This window comes from Dermacentor albipictus, chromosome 2 (assembly GCF_038994185.2).
Source record: "Dermacentor albipictus isolate Rhodes 1998 colony chromosome 2, USDA_Dalb.pri_finalv2, whole genome shotgun sequence".
Taxonomy (NCBI): Eukaryota; Metazoa; Arthropoda; class Arachnida; order Ixodida; family Ixodidae; genus Dermacentor; species Dermacentor albipictus.
The window spans coordinates 32,161,310-32,181,402 of record NC_091822.1 but is presented as its reverse complement, the minus strand read 5'-3'; the positions used below and the strand labels follow the sequence as shown (position 1 = coordinate 32,181,402).

Genomic DNA, 20,093 nt, shown 5'->3' with positions numbered 1-20,093 from the left:
AGTCCTCTACTGCGGCGTGCCTCACAATCAGAAAGTGGTTTTGGCACGATAAATCACATAATTTCAAAAAATAGTGAACGTATACTATAGTGACCCATGTGAGTGGGAACATAGGAGCGCGTGTCGGATAGCGTCGAACTCTGCTATGGGCGATACGCGGCGACCGCCGTCGGAATCAAACTGGAAAGGAGGACGCTGTTCTGATGACTCTTGGCACTCGCACCGTGCGTCTCCTTAAAGAAAGTGCGAAAGTTCGCATCGCCAGTGCACATTGATAAAGCTGTTTGATATTGTGATTACTAGTAACTTTGTGCACGGAAGCGTGGCCAATGGCAGCCCTGTTTTGAAGCGTAAACCATTCGATGGTTACTTTTCTGGGAAATCTGTCTGTCTGTGCGGAACGCCTCACACGATGCGCTCCATAAGATTTACACCAAGTCCTATGTGGGTGTACCTGAAAACACCTTCGGTTAAACGTAGTAACGGGTGCCTAGGAGCTGCGCTCTCAAAAACAAAAAATGATGACTGAAAAAAGAAATAACTCGCTGTAAGATACTGTGCACGTAACCGTCTTATCGGCTATCGGCGGCCAGTGAAATGCCATCAGCTGCAGTTCTTGACAAACGTAGGCGCGGTGGGAGGGCCAACAGTTTATGGAAGAGCGTTTCCCCTTTCCCGTCTCTTTTCGACAGTGCCATCGGCGTATCGCTCTATCTCGGTGTCGAGACTATTTGCCACGCGTTCGCGTGTTTCCGCTCATATTGCTCCCGAGAGTACCTTAAAGAGCCACAGTATGTCTCTTTGGCTATTGCACGATAAAGACTTGTGAATTGCATTAACAGCACAATCCCAAGAAAGGAAACGAATCGAATCACTTGTCTTAAATTCTTGCGTTTGTTTTTACATGCCCCATTACGCGAAAATCCGGCGTCGTCGGCGATAACGAGCCACGTACCGAAAATGGCCGACGACGCAGAGTAAGCATCTCAAAAAATTATCCGACTCGCGTCAAATTTCTGAGAGAGGTTCCTGTAAACACAGCCAAAAAGAAAGCTTGAAACTGAAAATTTGGTACAGTTAGGGATGGGTGGGAATCGAACTCGGGCTTTCAGAGTGTGATATGAGCGCGCTTCCCTGAAGCCATTGCGTCGGCACGGTTCTGGTTGCTGCGTATAGTGCGTGCGTCATTGCACACGTCACGTCGCAACCATCTTGCTGACCAAAGGTGCAGTCTAGTGCGTCGTTGGGCACGTGACAGCACAGCGAATGGTGTGGAGGAGGTGCCACGTCATTAGCGTACGAAAGGGGTATATCAAATAAAAGCATTTCACCAAAGGGACTATACTGGTTTCGCATTCTCACACGTAAGCAGTCTTAAGTGTCTCTGTCGAAGTCTTTCATGACACTTTTAAGCACAAAAGTCCTATGGAACTTCCAGAAAACCAAATTATGTGCGATTACCATTTTAACGTGCAAATAATTCGAACACACAAAATCGCAACATCGCTGTATAACAACATTCGTGTAGCGAAGAAATCAATGCTTACAGACGTAATTATTCTTTTCGCGCTGAGGTTGTGCACAGCGGCACTTTCCGTGCCTTAAACGTTATTTCACTGCACACTTAGTTTGTTTTTTTCCTCTTTCCTCTATTTTGTGTTTTCGTCTACTAAACGGCATGTTAATTATTCATGGGCGCCGCATATGACACAAATGTCATAGTTTCGCTGCCCTAAAAACAAATTGCACGTTTTCGATCCATTCTGGGTAGTCAGTGACACTCTTCTCTGACCATTTGACTTGATGGCTTCACTCCTCTCACATGGTGTCAACCCAGGGACAAACAGTGATTCACATTCCAGGACGCTATGTGAAACAGTCAGGAAATCGATTGCATTGCAGGGGCGTTGCAAATCAGCAAAGCTGACAAAGAAACAGCAAGAGAGAGTAGGCATTTCTTTATTTGCATAAACAAATCAAAGTTTGCCTCGGGACTATGATTCGTTTTAAGTTCCCCTTGGTCAGCAAGATGGCTGCGACGTGACGTGTGCAATGACGCACGCACTATACGCAGCAACCAGAACCGTGCCGACGCAATGGCTTCAGGGAAGCGCGCTCATATCACACTCTGAAAGCCCGAGTTCGATTCCCACCCATCCCTAACTGTACCAAATTTTCAGTTTCAAGCTTTCTTTTTGGCTGTGTTTACAGGAACCTCTCTCAGAAATTTGACGCGAGTCGGATAATTTTTTGAGATGCTTACTCTGCGTCGTCGGCCATTTTCGGTACGTGGCTCGTTATCGCCGACGACGCCGGATTTTCGCGTAATGGGGCATGTAAAAACAAACGCAAGAATTTGAGACAAGTGATTCGATTCGTTTCCTTTCTTGGGATTGTGCTGTTAATGCAATTAACAGCGCCTTGTCCTGTTGTCTTTCTTGTCTCTGTCGTTTTGCGCTAAACAAAGTATTCATAAGTTCCCCTAACCAAAGCGAAAGGTGGGCTGAACGTCAGCATTTTAGCAAGTCAGTCCATCGCGGTGACTACAATGGAATGATAAGGGTTTTTGCAAGCGAGCATAATTGCAAGCGAGCATAATAACGCGAAAATATGAGCCTCCTCAGTGACAGTGAATGTTTCCTAGTCCCATGAGGCACAAAGTTCCAGCAGTATCTAGAGGTAAAAAAAAGAAATCATGCTATCAAGGAGTTCGCGGTAATTTTTCCTGGCAAAAACGCCTCATATTTACCCATTTTTCCATTATTACGCCCAGTGGTCATTCTTTATACACGATAATTTCACTGTTTCTAAAGAAACCCTTATTGCAGTTAATTTCTCAGACGCATTTCTGAATTTACTGCGCAAAGTAGTATATTTGCCTATTAGTAGTATTACCGACCGACCGACCGACCGACCGACTTCAAGCTGTCTGCCTGTTGCCTACGCAGGTGTCCCCATGACGACGTCGCGGTCGTTCCACCTTCGTAATTCAAGCTTTGTGATCTAACTATCATCATGCCGTCGTGGTTGTGTTTTCTACGCCGACCAAGTGGCCGAAGTTGTCTAATAGCTTGGGGCACTCGTTGTCGCGATTCTCTCGTGTTCGTTGCATCATCGTCATCACACCTATGTCAGCCGGCTCTCTTCATGCAATCTTTATCCCGCCATTGTCGTCGTATTAGTTCCGTTCATTCGTTGTCGTACCGCCACCGTGATGCCACCATGCTCGTTCCATTATCGGTTTTCCAAACTCATCATCCAACTGTCCTCATACCGTCGTAGCCAGGCCATCGTTGTCAAGCCGTGATCGTCATACCATTACGATTATGCCCTCGTCGTCATTCCATCGACGTTAATATTTCTTCCTCATTCTATTTTAATCATACCTTCCTCATTTATTCGTGAACATGTCGCTGTTGTTAACCAGTCGTCGTCAGACAGTCACTGTTATACATCGGTTTTCAGACTATCGGCGTCATGTCGTCGTGGTCACGCCATCATCGTCACTCCAGCTTCGTGATCCGACTCTCGCCATGCCGTCCTCGTCAAACCAGCGTCATCATACAGGATTCATGATACAGTCATCGTCCACTCATATTCTCATAATCCCATTTTTTCGTAGCGTTGTCACGCAATCATCGTCATACAGTCACCGTCATACATTTGCTGTCACCATCGTCGCCATTCTAAACTTCACATATGACTCTGGTCATGCCGTCGTCGTCAGCTGTCGCCGTCACACAGTAGTCATCACACTGTTGGCGTGAAGTTGTCTTCGTCACGCTGTCGTGTTACCATCATCATTACTTCAGTAACGTCATGCCGCTGTCGTCATGGCATCGCCGTCATACCGCTTTCGGTGACCTATTGCCTTCATTAATTTTTGGTCCTTGTATCGTAATCATGCTGCCGTCATTGAATCGCGATTATGCAGCTGTTGTAAAGGCAAGGTCGTCATTCTATCGTCGTCAAACAGTTGCTATCGTACAGCCGATGTCATACCGTTCTGGTAATGCCGTCGTGTCATGCCATTGTGCTCATTGCAGCGCCATCAGGTTGTCATCATATCGTCGTCGTTACGCCATCGTGGTCATCACTTCATTGTCCTCGTGTCGTCGCGCTCGCTATGTCGTCGTTACAGCGTCGTAATTATTTAGCATACGACATCTCATACTGTGTTATGCTGTCTTCATTTACCGCCTTTGTCACTCCATCGACGTCATTCATTATTCGGTCGTCGTCAGTAGGTCGGCGTCATGCTGTGGTCATCGTGCCGCCGTGCTCATGAGAGACCTTGCCAAGCCAGTGCCATTGCGAAGTGGGGCGATACCGGAGTATGTCACCATATGACCGATGTAAGGAAGTCTCAGAATCACCACTACATATTATTACGACATCATCTAGCGATGCTCAAGAAACGAGCCACTGCGAGAACGACTATGAAGTTGGTCGGTGCGCTTGGCGCGAGCGAGTGTCAAGCCTGGCTGCCTGGCTCCAGTGTAAATAACCTGTAAATATAGCCTCTTCTGTCTGTGTCTTTCCCCACGCAACATTCTGGTGGTGGTCAGCGATCCCCGTCCTCACCGCGGAACTCAGAAGTGGTCGGCACACCGAGCTTTTCACATTGCCTCCCGGTGACGCGCCCACCTCTGCAACGAGTTCGGCTTGTCCCACTGCTCCAATCGTCACGGTCGGCCCCCATCGCGACCCAGGTGTGTTCTCTAGCCTGGAGGGCCAGGATGTTGACGACTGGATCAAACTCTATGAACATGCCAGTGCTAATAACAGGTGGAACCCAACGATTATGCTCGCCGATGTCATCTTTTATCTCGGTGGCACCCCACGCGTGTGCCACCAAACGCATGACGACGAGATAACCAATTGGGACAATTTCAAAGAGAAGCTACGGGAACTGTTCGGCGATCCCATTGGGCGCAAGGCTGCCGCAGGAAAGGCTCTTGCGTCTCGTGCTCAGTCATCTACGGGGCCGTATGTTTCCTACGTCCTCGACGTCTTGGCTCTCTGCCGCAAACCTGACGATGCTATGTCCGAAGCCGATGAAGTGTCACATATTCTAAAAGGCATCGCCGACGACGCTTTCAATTTGCTTGTTTTCGGCAACATCTCGACTATCGATGCCATCATAAAAGAATGCCGTCGCCTTGAACAAGCTAAGAGCCACCGTATCACACACCACATCACGTGGATACCCAACACTGCTGCCACGTCGACATGTGAGGGTCGACCACGTCAGACCACCACCTGTGACGAAGTCACTCGTATTGTTCGCCATGAACTCGAGGCCACCTGTTCGCCAGCTTTCTCCACGACGCCTCCCGATCCGGCACCAACCACCATTGCGACGATCCAGGTCGTCGTCCAACAGGAATTTGAGAATGGGTCTGAACTCCGTGTGTTCCACGTCTCAATCCACCGTTCCCCAGTTCTCTAGCGGCCCTCCTCGTCCTCGGCAGTCCTTTTCCGCCACATCTCGCCGCAACCCGTCCGACTGGCGTACCCCTGATGACCGGCCGATCTGCTTCCACTGCTGTCGCATCGGTCACGTCGCTCGTCACTGCCGCAACCGATGGCCACCACCTCCTTGGACATACACCGCCGCTTATTCCCGCACCTTTGGACCTTCCGTTCCCTGTACCACCCGCCATGAACCCACTACCGCTGATGCCCCTGCTCCGAGCCTTCGGTACAGCCGCTCGTCCTCCCCTCGACGCTATCAGTCTCATTCACCCCAACCCCGTCGCTTCTCTCCGCCGCCTATCGCCTCCCGGATCCAGCCGGAAAACTACACACTGCAGCTTCTGGAGGTGAACCTGCGTTGTCGACACTGCCCTCAAAGCCTCTGCTCACGTTACCCTCGAACCGAAACCTTCTTGACGTTGACGTTGACGGCTATCCTGTCACGGCACTCATCGACACAGGAGCACATTTGTCAATCATGAGTGCTGCCTTCCGACGACGACCGAACAAGCTCCTCACCCCAGCGTCGGCACGCGTCGTCCGCGTTGCGGATGGCGGTACTGTGCCTATCATCGGCTTGTGTACGGCACGCGTCAGCATCGCCGGCCGCCACACTCCTGTCCTCTTCACCGTATTTGCTCATTGCCCCCACGACCTCATTCTCGGCCTCAATTTTCTCTCCGCACATTCTGCTCTTATTGACTGCTCTTCCAGTACCCTTCGCCTTCAGTTGCCCATGCTCGCAGAGCCTTCTGACGCACCCCACTGCCGCTTACGTCCCACCGGCTTTCTTCGCCTGCAGCCAAAGGCAATAGCCGACATTGAACTGTTATCTTTCCCACCAGCTCCCGATGGCGAGTACCTCGTCACTCCTCTGCCCGACATTCCAATAACGTATGACGTTACAGTGCCTCACAGAATACTTAAGATTACTGGGAACCGCATTCACATGCCTGTCTGTAACTTTGGATTGGCAAAACAAATTCTACCGCAAGGTATTTGCCTTGCCACCGTTGATTGTCTTGGTGACCAATACGTGGCTGGTTCTCGCGAGCTTAGCACGCCCCTCGCGCCAGCCTCGGGTGCCGATCCCAACATAAAGAAAATGGTTGTGACGGACCGGTCCTCGGCGCAGGCTGAAGAGCTTTGCCAAGTATTATCGTCCTACAGAAATATTTTCGACATCGACGATCGCCCTTTAGGCCAGACGATCGCGGTTAAGCATCGGATTCTTACTGGCGATGCTACGCCTATTCACCGACGACCGTATCGAGTTTCTGCGTCGGAACAGCGAGTAATTCAAAATGAAGTCAACAAAAAGCTCGATAAAAACATCATTGAGCCTTCTTCGAGTCCCTGGGCGTCACCTGTGGTGTTGGTTAAGAAGGACGACACGTGGCGCTTCTGTGTAGACAACCGTCATCTTAACAACATTACTAAGAAGGACGTCTACCCGCTCCCACATATAGACGACGCCCTGGACTGCCTGCACGGTTCCAGATATTTCTCGTCTATTGATCTTCGTTCGGGATACTGTCAGATTGCTGTGGACGATATGGACAGGAAAAAAAACGCGTTCACCACACCTGATGACCTATATCAATCTAAAGTAATGCCGTTTGGATTATGCAACGCCCCTGCCACCTTCGAGCGTATGATTGACTCCTTGCTCCAAGGTTTCAAATGGTCCACATGCCTCTGCTACCTCGACGACGTCATCGTCTTCTCGCCAACGTTCGACACTCACCTTGAACCTCTCACAACTATACTTGACATATTTCGAAAGGTGAAGCTGCAACTTAACTCGTCCAAATGTCGTTTTGGCCACCGGCAAATTACACTTCTGGGCCATCTCTTTGACGCTTCCGGAGTACAACCTGATTCCGACAAAACTCGCGCTGTCAGAGAGTTTCCGCTTCCGAAGACAGCCGCAGACGTTCGAAGTTTTCTAGGGCTACGCTCGTACTATTTTCGTTTTCTTCCAGCTTTTGCGACAATTGCTAGACCCCTAATTAACATTTTGAAGAAAGGCGTACAATTCTCGGGGGGCACTGGACAGGCCGCCGCCTTCTCTCGTCTCGTCACTCTTCTAACCTCACCACCCACTCTCACCCACTTCGACCCTGATGCCCCTACAGAATTGCATACAGATGCCAGCGGTCATGGCGTAGGTACCATCTTAGACCAGCGTCAGCGTGGCCAGGATCGCAGTATTGCTTATGCAAGCCGCCTCCTAGCACCATCGGAGCGCAACTATTCCATTACGGAACGGGAGTTCCTTGCTGTTGTCTGGGTGGTTGCGAAGTTCCGTCCTTACCTTTACGGTCACCCTTTTTCCGTAGTCACTGACCATCATGCTCTCAGCTGGCTCTCTTCGATAAAAGATCCTACAGGCCGGCTTGGTCGATGGGCTTTGAGGCTACAAGAATTTTCATATTCCGTGGTGTACAAGTCTGGCCACCTGCACCAAGAAGCTGACAGCTTGTCGCGTTACCCTGTTGACGACTATTACTCCTCTAATACTGCCAGTGCTTCTTGTGTATTCTCTGTATCACAGCTGCTTCATTTCGCCGACGAGCGATGCCGTGACGCCTACCTCAGAGCACTCATCGACCGTTTTCAGCACTCTCCGGCCGATGCTACTCTACGCCTCTTCGTCCTCCACCACGGTACTCTGCACCATCGTAACCTTCATCCGGATGGCTCTGAGTTCCTACTTGTAATAACTAAACACCTCCGCCCCACCGTTCTGGAAGAGCTCCATGACGCACCCACTGCAGGACATCTCGGCGTATCTCTAACCTATGACCGTGTACGTCGCCGTTTTTTCTGGCCGGGTCTTGTCCGTTCCGTACGATGTTACGCCGCTGCTTGTGAAGTTTGCCAACGACGCAAGAAGCCTTCCCAGCTCCCCGCTGGTTACCTGCAGCTGCTCGACATCCCTGCCGAGCCCTTTCATCATGTCGGCTTAGACCTTCTCGGCCCATTTCCGGAATCTACATCGGGGAACAAGTAGGTTGCAGTCGCGGTGGACTACGCGACCCGCTATGCCGTAACCCGTGCTCTTCCGACCAGTTGCGCAACTGATGTTGCGGACTTCCTCCTACATGATATTATTTTGATGCATGGTGCTCCGCGTCAATTGCTAACAGACCGTGGCGGTACGTTTTTGGCCAAAGTCATCGATGACATCATGCGTGCCTGCTCAATACGGCATAAATTTACCACCTCCTACCATCCCCAAACGAACGGCCTCACTGAGCGCCTGAACCGCACCCTTACAGACATGCTATCCAAATACGTTTCCGACAACCACCGTGACTGGGACCTGGCTCTACCTTACGTTACCTTTGCATACAACTCTTCCCGTCTCGCAACTGCTGGCTTTTCCCCGTTTTAGCTCTTATATGGCCGTGAACCAACGCTACCACTGGACACTGTGCTTCCGTCTGCCAAAGCTTCAACTAGCGATTATGTCCGTGATGACATCGCCCATGCTGACCACGCTCGCCAACTTGCGCGCACTCGTCTACAAGTTTCTCAAGACAAGCAGAAGCAACGCTACGACCTCCATCACCGTGATGTCCATTTTGTGCCCGGCAGCCTCATGTTGCTTTGGTCACCTTCGCGTAAAGTTGGCCTATGTGAACAACTCTTTTCTTGTTACGCAGGTCCATATCGCGTGCTCCGCAATGTGACCCATGTCACCTGTGACATGGGTCACAGGTGACATGGTGACATCACAGGTGACACAGGTGACATCGTTCTAGCAACGCCCACTACGTCCTCCGTTGTGACAACCAGTGACATTGTCCACGTCGCCCGAATCAAGCCCTACAACTCTCCACGCGCCTTGGATATTTAACAGCACCGTGACGGTGCTTTTGCTGCCGAGGGGGGGGGGGGGGGGTGGAGGTAGCATTACGATATCATCGAGCGATGCTCAAGACACGAGCCGCCGCGAGAACGACCATGAAGTTGGTCGGTGCACTTGGCGCGAGCGAGTGTTGGCCTGGCTGCCTGGCTCCAGTGTAAATTGCCTGTAAATAGGCTTTTCTGTCTGTGTCTTTCCACACGCAACAATATGTTAAAGGGGTTGGCACACCAAATTTTGAGGCTACAAAAATTATGTTGTAGGCTGCTTCCGTATGCAAGGACACCCACAACTAGGTATTGGACGCTGCAAACATTTCAAAATAATTTTGATTCAACTCCAAAAGGTCATTAAAAGCTCCTTCTCGTGGTCGAGACCCATCGCTAGCGCGGCAGTTATTACGTCACAGCGGAGGAATGAAAATATAGACGTCATAGTACACTAGCACAAAAACGTGACGTAGGATGAGTAGCGATGAAATGCCGATTACGGAGCCTGCTGAGCGAAGCGACCGAGCATATCCTCCACTATGACCGAGCTACAGGCATATAGAAATCCTTTCTTAATGCAAAGAAGGTTTAAGGCGTGCAGACACGGACACAGGAGAAGTGGACAACATGAACGCCGCACGGGGGCCCGCGAATGGCAAACTGCGTGCGGCGAGTTGCCGCGCCGGTAATGTAGGCGGGCCTTTACACGTTGAGTGTAACACTAGCTGGCCTACTCCGAAGGGGACCAGTATATGCGGCGTTCGTGTTGTCCGCTTCTCTCCTCTTGTGTCCGGGTCTGAACGCCATGGCCCCTTAGTTTGCAATATGAATCCTAACCAACTAGCTCAGCTTCCTACGATTCTAAAAATTCTTTCTCTATGCTACAGGCTTCTAGAACTCTGTAACCGAGCTAACCCCGGCCCCTGGCTAACTGACACATGCACAGCGCTGTCGCGGAGAGCAGTTGACGTAGCATCTGCCAGTCGCATAGTTCGGCAGCTCGGAGCGGTCTCTCGTACGCTTGGCCTTTCTCAATGTGAAGGCCCGTCCACGTTACCGGCACGGAAACTCGCCGCACGCCATTCGCGGGCCCCATTGCGATGGTGGTCTTGCTCGCGAACGGCGAGATTTCCTTGCGGTAGAGAGGACGGGCCCGGGACCAATTTGTGCGGCAACCGTACGGCGAAGCGGCCAATCAGCGACCGAGGAGTGGCCACTCTGGCACCGACGGCACCCTCACTGCCTCTGATCGTGCGGCCCCGCCTATATCGTCGCTAAGTTTTTTCCGGTCCACTTCAAAGCTGAAGCTTACGGCGCTTCAGAATGAATCACCGACTCTCACAAGCCGCAATATTTTCTTACCGTTGTTGTCGCTCTTGGCAATAATTATAATAACCGTGACATGCACTTCGAATCGCCACTTGTTTACCTCTGCTAGCAGAGCACGCGTATGCGCGAGCAGACGACGCAGCACAGTTTTACGTCACTATTTTTGTGACCCACGTGACCAAGCCATGTTGCGTTTCATCTCCTATGACGTCATAGCATCACCCAGAGCCCAGAAACCGAAACCCAAATTGCTCGGTATAATAATGCTATTATTAAAGTATTTATCGGGTATATATGAATCCCGCGGTGTGTATCGTGCTTCCTGAAGCAGTACGCAACGCTTGAATTGAAGAAAGCATTAACGAAAATTTTCATGTCTCCACCCCTTTAAGTAAGCGTGACTTCAGAAATACGGTGCGTAGCTGCATTGCTAGAATGGCAATTGCATTACCGTTGATATAGTGAAATGAACTTATTGGAGACGGCGCCAACGGGCAGCCGCCGTGGTCACGGTTTATGTAGGCCTTGCAGCCATGGTGGCGCGGGATCTCGGTAGCGGCTGATGCCGCAGGCGCTGAGCTGCAGCGCGCTAGCGTGTTCTATTCTCGCGCTACCTACACGTGTGGCGTATTCTTATTTGACGGCTCTGTACGCAATAGTCACACCGCTACCTGGCCGTCCCTCCTAGTTAGAAGCACGATTAAAATATGCACAAAGGGTGCGTGTGTTGGCTGGTTATTGGTACGTGCCGAGAGTTCAGGATGTTGAGCGGAACGTCGCTGTAAGCGGTGTCATCGTATGACATGCAAAGGTGACAGTGGCATTTGTATTGTCGTTGGCAGTGGCAGTCGTTGGCATTTTCGGGTTCCGCTATCCATGAGAGACATACCAGACAGCACCAGCAGCGCAGGCTGTGAACGAGGAGCAGCCACAGTGGCGCCCTAATGCAAAATCACGTCCTGCTGCAGGTTCTCGTAGATGCCCGAGCCTGTAGGAGTCTGTGCTCCGAAAGAAGACAATATGGCAGCTCGCGACTTGCGTAGAGATAGCGCAACTGCTGGTCACTCACGTTGTTGATGTAGAAGAGATTCTCGAGCTGAAGAAACCCGCTGGCAGAGTTGCTCCTGTAAAACTTCAGTAGTGACCCTTCAGATAGTGTGACCCTTCAGTAGTGACCCTTCAGTAGCGACCCTTCAGATGTTCTGTGCGAGCACAGAACATCTGAAGGGTCGCCTGCTGCTGTTTGGGGCAAAATCTCGGATGCCAATAGCATCCGGGTTGATGTAGTCGCTGAAGGCGCTGCGAAGGTTGTACATGTGCCGTCACTGTGCCTGCGAGAGTGAAATTTGCGCCTAGTGGAGCCGATGAGGTAACCTCTGAATTGGTGATGAGTGAGATGCCCCCGAATTGAATGCGGACAGCTTGCTGGAACGTCCAAGGAAAGAGAGCGGTGGGCTGTAGAGTAGCTGAAAGCGCTTTAGTTTCGTCCAGTGAATTCCTTAGAAATAGTCATCGCGCAGCTGCTTTTGAGATGGGGACGAGGCTCACGGATCGAGTAGAGGTTTCATGCTGGGGCTGGCGTATGCTGATGATCGACACGGGTGGAGGAGAGCGATGTGACAAGACACGTAACTATCATCATCATCAGCAGCAGCAGCAGCCTGGTTACGCCCACTGCAGGGCAAAGGCCTCTCCCATATTGCTCCAACAACCCCGGTCATGTACTAATTGTGGCCACGCCGTCCCTGCAAACTTCTTAATCTCATCCGCCCACCTACCTTTCTGCCGCCCCCTGCTACGCTTCCCTTCCCTTGGGATCCAGTCCGTAACCCTTAATGACCATCGGTTATCTTCCCTCCTCATTACATGTCCTGCCCATGCCCATTTCTTTTTCTTGATTTCAACTAAGATGTCATTAACTCGCGTTTGTTCCCTGACCCATTCTGCTCTTTTCTTATCCCTTAACGTTACACCTATCATTCTTCTTTCCATAGCTCGTTGCGTCATCCTCAATTTGAGTAGAACTCTTTTCGTAAGCCTCCAGGTTTCTGCCCCGTAGGTGAGTACTGGTAAGACACAGCTATTATATACTTTTCTCTTGACGGATAATGGCAACCTGCTGTTCATGATGTGAGAATGCTTGCCAAACGCACCCCAGCCCATTCTTATTCTTCCCATTCTTATTCCCATTTACCTTTCCCATTCCCATTCCCATTCTTATTCCCATTCAATTCCCATTCTTATTCTTATGATCCGGATCCGCCGTCACTACCTGCCCCAAGTAGGTGTATTCCCTTACAACTTCCAGTGTCTCGCTGCCTATTGTAAATTGCTGTTCTCTTCCGAGACTGTTAAACATTACTTTAGTTTTCTGCAGATTAATTTTTAGACCCACTCTTCTGCTTTGCCTCTCCAGGTCAGTGAGCATGCATTGCAATTGGTCCCCTGAGTTACTAAGCAAGGCAATACAATCAGCGAATCGCAAGTTACTAAGGTACTCTTCATTAACTTTTATCCCCAATTCTTCCCCATCCAGCTCTCTGAATACCTCCTGTAAACATGCTGTGAATAGCATTGGAGAGATCATATCTCCCTGCCTGACGCCTTTCTTTATTGGGATTTTGTTGCTTCCTTTATGCAGGACTACGGTGGCTGTGGAGCCGCTATAGATATCTTTCAGTATTTTTACGTACGGCTCGTCTATACCCTGATTCTGTAATGCCTCCATGACTGCTGAGGTTTCGACAGAATCAAACGCTTTCTCGTAATCAATGAAAGCTATATATAAGGGTTGGTTATATTCCGCACATTTCTCTATCACCTGATTGATAGTGTGAATATGATCTATTGTTGAGTAGCCATTACGGAATCCTGCCTGGTCCTTTGCTTGACAGAAGTCTAAGGTGTTCCTGATTCTATTTGCGATTACCTTAGTAAATAGTTTGTATGCAACGGACAGTAAGCTGATCGGTCTATAATTTTTCAAGTCTTTGGCGTCTCCTTTCTTAGGAATTAGGATTATGTTAGCGTTCTTCCAAGATTCCGGTACGCTCCAGGTCATGAGGCATTGCGTATACAGGGTGACCAGTTTCTCTAGAACAATCTGTCCACCATCCTTCAACAAATCTGCTGTTACCTGATCCTCCCCAGCTGCCTTCCCCCTTTGCATATCTCCCAAGGCTTTCTTTACTTCTTCCGGCGTTACCTTTGGGATTTCGAATGCCTCTAGACTATTTTCTCTTCCATTATCGTCGTGGGTGCCACTGGTACTGTATAAATCTCTATAGAACTCCTCAGCCACTCGAACTATCTCATCCGTATTAGTAATGATATTGCCGGCTTTGTCTCTTAACGCATACACCTGATTCTTGCCGATTCCTAGTTTCTTCTTCACTGTTTTTAGGCTTCCTCCGTTCCTGAGAGCATGTTCAATTCTATCCATATTATACTTCCTTATGTCAGCTGTCTTACGCTTGTTGATTAACTTCAAAAGTTCTGTCAGTTCTATTCTAGCTGTAGGGTTAGAGGCTTTCATACATTGGCGTTTCTTGATCAGATCTTTCGTCTCCTGCGAGAGTTTGCTGGTATCCTGCCTAATGGAGTTACCACCGACTTCCATTGCACACTCCTTAATGATGCCCACAAGATTGTCGTTCATTGTTTCAACACTAAGGTCCTCTTCCTGAGTTAAAGCCGAATACCTGTTCTGTAGCTTGATCTGATCTGGAATTCTTCTATTTTCCCTTTTACCACTAACTCATTAATCGGCTTCTTATGTACTAGTTTCTTCCGTTCCCTCCTCAGGTCTAGGCTAAGTCGAGTTCTTACCATCCTGTAGTCACTGCAGCGTACTTTGCCGAGCACGTTCAGATCTTGTATGATGCCAGGGTTAGCGCAGAGTATGAAGTCTATTTAATTTGTAGTCTCGCCGTTCGGGCTCCTCCACGTCCACTTTCGGCTATCCCGCTTGCGGAAGAAGGTATTCATTATCCTCATATTATTCTGTTCCGCAAACTCTACTAATAACTCTCCCCTGCAATTCTTAGCGCCTATGCCATATTCCCCCACTGCCTTGTCTTCATCCTGCTTCTTGCCTACCTTGGCATTAAAGTCGCCCGTAATTATGCGACGGTTGAAATGGCGAGAGCTGTTGTGACTGAGCGCTCGAGGTGGTGCAGCGAGCAGGGACGGCTGAACTCAAGTCCTCGTAGAAGACGGGGCTCGGAAATGGCAGCTCGAGCGTGAAATGCAGCGGGAGCTGGGAACATTGTTGATAGGGAAGTGGCATTCCAGGCGGACGAACCAGACGTCCGGCATGTTGAAGTAGAATTCCCGGACACCCTACAACCGCTGACATCTGCCGCACCATGTGAGACCACGTCACCCACGCCTTGGTAGAGTCCATGCGTTGACGCTGGCATGGCTCGGATAGGTCGTCCGATACCACCAATTTGTGACAAATAACGCGAAAAGGTAGCTGACGTGGCCACGGTTTATTTAGGCCACCCAGCCATGGTATCGTGGAATCTCACTCGATCTCAGCTTGAGAACGCAAGCGTGTTCTATTCTCCCGCTGCATGCTGGTGAACCACCTGCTTCTTCAGCAGCTGTGGAGGCGATAGTGGTGCCGCTATAAGTTCTACATTCATTTTTTTTGTGAAAGTCAGGAGTACTTTTAGACCATATTTACTGTGCTATGCTTTGTTGATACAGCAAAGAGCGTTGTTCTTTCGGTACCTCAGTAAATACCTTACACTCGGAAGTGATGCCACGTGCTAGCTCGCTTCACACACTGGTGAAGCGAGCTAGCAGACAAGTTTCGGCGTAGTTGCCTTTGCGTGCTGAAAACGCTCGCGAATGGTCAGCTAACGCCTGCATTAAAATTATCCTACTCAAGCAAGAGTGGCAAAAGGTGCAGCAGCTAAGAGCGCGCATGCATCTGCTCCTATCTCGTGGCACTGATGTTATTCACGGTGCAGCAGTGAAGAATCCAGGCTGGAGGAAAGAACACGCAGCTATTCGCTTACGGCGACACTGGCGTGAATTAGAAATAGGACGTTGTTGACGTTGCCTGCTGCTGTAAAAGTGGAATCAGTAAAGCTGCGATGCCTTCACCCACGAGTGGCACGTTGGCGGGCTGGTAAAGCTTAGGTGGACGCTCTGGGTGAGCTTACAGATGCTGCCGTGCGAGAAGCTTAGCATCATTCAAGAAGTATTGCACAGTACTTGTTCGTCGTTGAGACCTCAAGAGACAATCAGGGAGCGCTTACTATGAAATGGAAATGCACGAAGTGTGAAAATGTTATTGAAGTGTTGCGAATGCTCAGGTACTTCACGGTGCGTGAGGAAGAGATGGAGGAGCTGCAGGGGTTGCTTAAAGTATATACGGGTGTGCTGGAGCCGTGTCTTACAGAAATTAGTTGTTTGATAATTATACGACTGGCTGTTGGCGTAAGTATTTCGCTATTTTACAAGGTACATGATAAGCGACATGTGATACGAAGCCAAGGTATGCGCCTCCCTCCTGGCGCAGTGTTTCACTTTTCGCACCAAACTAAAAATATTCGATTTAACAAAACTTCTTGCTGAGCATGTTGGTTGATGACTTAGAAACAAAGGTTACGGCGCTAAGAACACGATTGCGAAGTGAGAAACAAACGATACAGACACAACGGTGCACGTATATATAGTTTATGTCTGACTTCGTCCTTGTCTGTTTAGCTCCGTAACCTTTGTTCGTCAAAAATATACGCTTATCAATGCTGCTAAACCCTGAAAGAACAAAGTAATTGTCACTGCTACATGTGACATGTATTTATCAAGTATTCAAGCTTAGTATGGAGGGCTATGCTGTCCTGTAAAAATATACCTTGCAGGAAAATCCGTAGTTGTATGTAAATGTTTACCGATCTTACTGCGTCTCACCTAGATTGCGCCAAGAAGACTACCATGGAGTTTGCCTACCTCAGCATACAGGCCCGTGGTGATTTATCAAGCCTGCAGTGGTACGTATCTCCACTGGGCTACACTTCGCCCTCCTGCTCCGTCGACGAGGTGTTGTGCAGCGTCTACTACGCTCCTCTGAATTTTCGTGACATCATGCTCGCGACGGGGAGACTCTCACCGGATGCAGTGCCTGGTAAGTGCGCCTGTTGCCTAGATCTGCTCATTAGAGTAAGAGATATGGGGCACCCTAACGTAAAGATACTCTGTTTCTATTCCATTCCTACCTCTAGCGCTGCACGATTCGTAAAAAAAATTTGAGGAGGTGGCCACTTCACCTGTCTGTCACAGAATGTCACAAAACCGTAGCACTCACCAGGTCGAAATGACGTGTACGCACTAAAGGTGCATTGTTATCCTGAACAAAACTTTAATTTTTGTTAATAGCGATAGACTGCCCCTTGCGAATAGAATCGAAGACAGCTGCCCAGCGATAGCTCTGGCATTGACTACTCGAAGCTGCCGGGAAAAATGGATTGCCCTGCGTATAAAAAAGAAGTAAAGGAATTTGCTGGTAGTATATCGTTGGTGAACAATTTTCCCATGTATACGACAGTGAACAGCGGCACACATTTACTGGCACATACCGAATGACCCACGTTGGCATCAAATAGGTTCATTGAAAGTTAGCACAAGTCAAACAGCACATACCGAGTGCTCGAACTAGGCTTCAGGGTTTCATAGAACAGTGGTACCTGCCCAGTCCCGCATCTGCAGTGACTCATATCGGCGTGAAAAGGTTCGTTAGAGTGGCACATATATAGACCTTGCCACATTAGCAGCGTCCCAAGTTGGTCCGACGGTTTCTTTCTATCGCTGTTCCCTCAGCACAGCAGCCTGATGCGCTTCGCATTCGACCATAAGACCCAGTGACTCAGGCAGGCATGAAAATGGGTAGATGTACATACATACATACATACATACATACATACATACATACATACATACATACATACATACATACATACATACATACATACATACATACATACATACATACATACATACATACATACATACATACATACATACATACATACATACATACATACATACATACATACATACATACATACATACATACATACATACATACATACATACTATCGCGAGCAATATGAGCTGGAACACGCCAACGCGTGGCAAACAGTCTGGAAACCGAGTTAGCGCAATGGAGAGATTCTTTCTTGGGGAGTGATTCTTTCTGGGGAGATTCTTTCTTGGGGAGTGAAAGAATATCGCGTACCGAAGTTACTAAACGCCTTACAGAATGTTGATATGACCCTAAATGATATTTCTAGGTGAACGTTGACAGCACAACTTTCGGAATACGGCGCATTTACTTGGAACCAGTGACGCAAACGGTTGAGCAATGATTAAAATGACTTATATAACGGTATTTTGCTTACATTTCTTGAGTATCCTTCGTACAAAAGCATGTTGCTGTATTAAATTATACCCTTATAAGTGGCTGTATAAATTACAATGGCAAGTTTCTGAAAAATGAATGTTGTCACAATGTTTAAAGAACAATGTTTCAAGAAAGTGTTATAAATGCACGTGTCTTTTTTTTGTATTGATGAATATGTGCGCACTTCTGTCTTTTTTTTTCTCTCTCTCTCTTATTAACAAATTAACAAAAAGTTTTTTTGGTATGAGTGTGTGTATATGCATATATGTACTCTGAATGTCTGTATCAATCTGTGCCTGTTGCCAAGAAGAGGGGCAAGGACCTAGTCAAGCTGCTGTTTTGCAGCTTTTTGTTCTTGCCCTAGTGTTCTTTTTCTGCTGTAAAAAAGAATGCTGAAATAAAATGAAATGAAATGAAATGAAAGGTGTGGCTAAGTGCAGCGCGCGAACACTATCTCAATGGAGGACACCTCAACCGTACTGCACAAAGGGGAAGCGAGAGAAAGGTGTGGTGACATCAGCAGCGACAACAGAGGATGCGTAGGCGCGTCACCGGACAAGCTCAAAGATGGTCGGCAAGACCGGCACCATCGGCGAAGGTTAGCGCGATACGCGGATGGCGCTGTCGAAAACAGAGGAGAAGCGAGGCGCTCTTCCGCTGTTTGCTCTGCCGCCTCGCTAGTGTTGCTATGAAACGGCAGCTGATCGCGTTTCCCCTGCCGCTAGCGATGATAAGGCGGTTATAGCACACAGAGCGTGGCAATGAGTTGCTCATAGTTCTGCACAAAATACCTCCCTTTCTTTCTCTATATTACAAGCACGGAACGTCCTGCAGTGATACCGGCTTGATAGTATAGCGCCTGTAATAGCGTTCCCGCGCAAGAAAGCCATTATTGTTTTACACCTATGTTGCCGTATCCTGGTTCCCGTGAACGGGGAGAAGTTGCAGGCAGGGACCGGTTGAAAATTTTTTATTGGATGCTTGCGTTATGGTAACAAACTCTGAAAGCACATAAATAAAGCACCTCATTATATCAGCATTAGCTTGCCCTTGCGCGTTTGGTGGGCTAATAACTGGTCATGGTTCTGTGGGCTTAAATGACGGCCTCCATTTTTTCTGGCAGAGACCCTAGAGAGTCTCGACGAAGGCTTTGTCACCTGGAAGATGTTTCCACTCTCCTCGTATAGCTTCCCATTGTTCATCCTCGGTCGCCAAGCCCAAGGAAAGCGCGATAAGGTTAGCCTCCATACGGGCCCAAACATGATCTGTTCATGTGTGCCCCCTTCGCGCAGCACTCAAGGCGCATTAGCCCTCATTCATCTGAAAGATGTGTCGCGACCATGGCTGTAGGCACCGGAGACAACTCCTGTGAAAATAGATAGCGCGTACATACATACATACATACATACATACATACATACATACATACATACATACATACATACATACTTACATACATACTTACATACATACATACATACATACATACATACATACATACATACATACATACATACATACATACATACATACATACATACATACATACATACATACATACATACATACATACATACATACATACATACATACATACATACATACATACATACATACATACATACATACCCGCCATGGTTGCTTAGTGGCTATGGTGTTGGGCTGCTAAGCACGAGGTCGCGGGATCCAATCCCGGCCACGGCGGCCGCATTTCGATAGGGGCGAAATACAGAAACACCCGTGTGCTTAGATTTAGGTGCACGTTAAAGAACCCCAGGTGGTCGAAATTTCCGGAGTCCCCCACTACGGCGTGCCTCATAATCAGAAAGTGGTTTTGGCACGTAAAACCCCATAATTTAATCTTTTTTACATACATACATGATCTTGTCTTGTAGCGCGAAGTGAACACGGACAAAGAAAGGAGCAGAATTTTTTCGTCAAGCATGAGCTTAGCTTGGTTATTGCGGACAAAGAAGGTTTCTTTGTAGTTGTTCCTGAAGAACTGTAC

The 20,093-nt window shown here is 48.6% G+C and overlaps 1 protein-coding gene across 1 annotated transcript in view; it reads left to right on the top strand.

Annotated features, from left to right (window-relative positions):
- Positions 1-20,093, top strand: part of LOC135916602 (fatty acid synthase-like) — a 291,000-nt gene that overhangs the window by 220,147 nt on the left and 50,760 nt on the right. Inside the window, exon 18 of the mRNA XM_070532796.1 lies at positions 16,601-16,810. Within this exon, the coding sequence (XP_070388897.1) occupies positions 16,601-16,810 (210 nt within the window). The remainder of the gene's footprint in view (positions 1-16,600; positions 16,811-20,093) is intronic.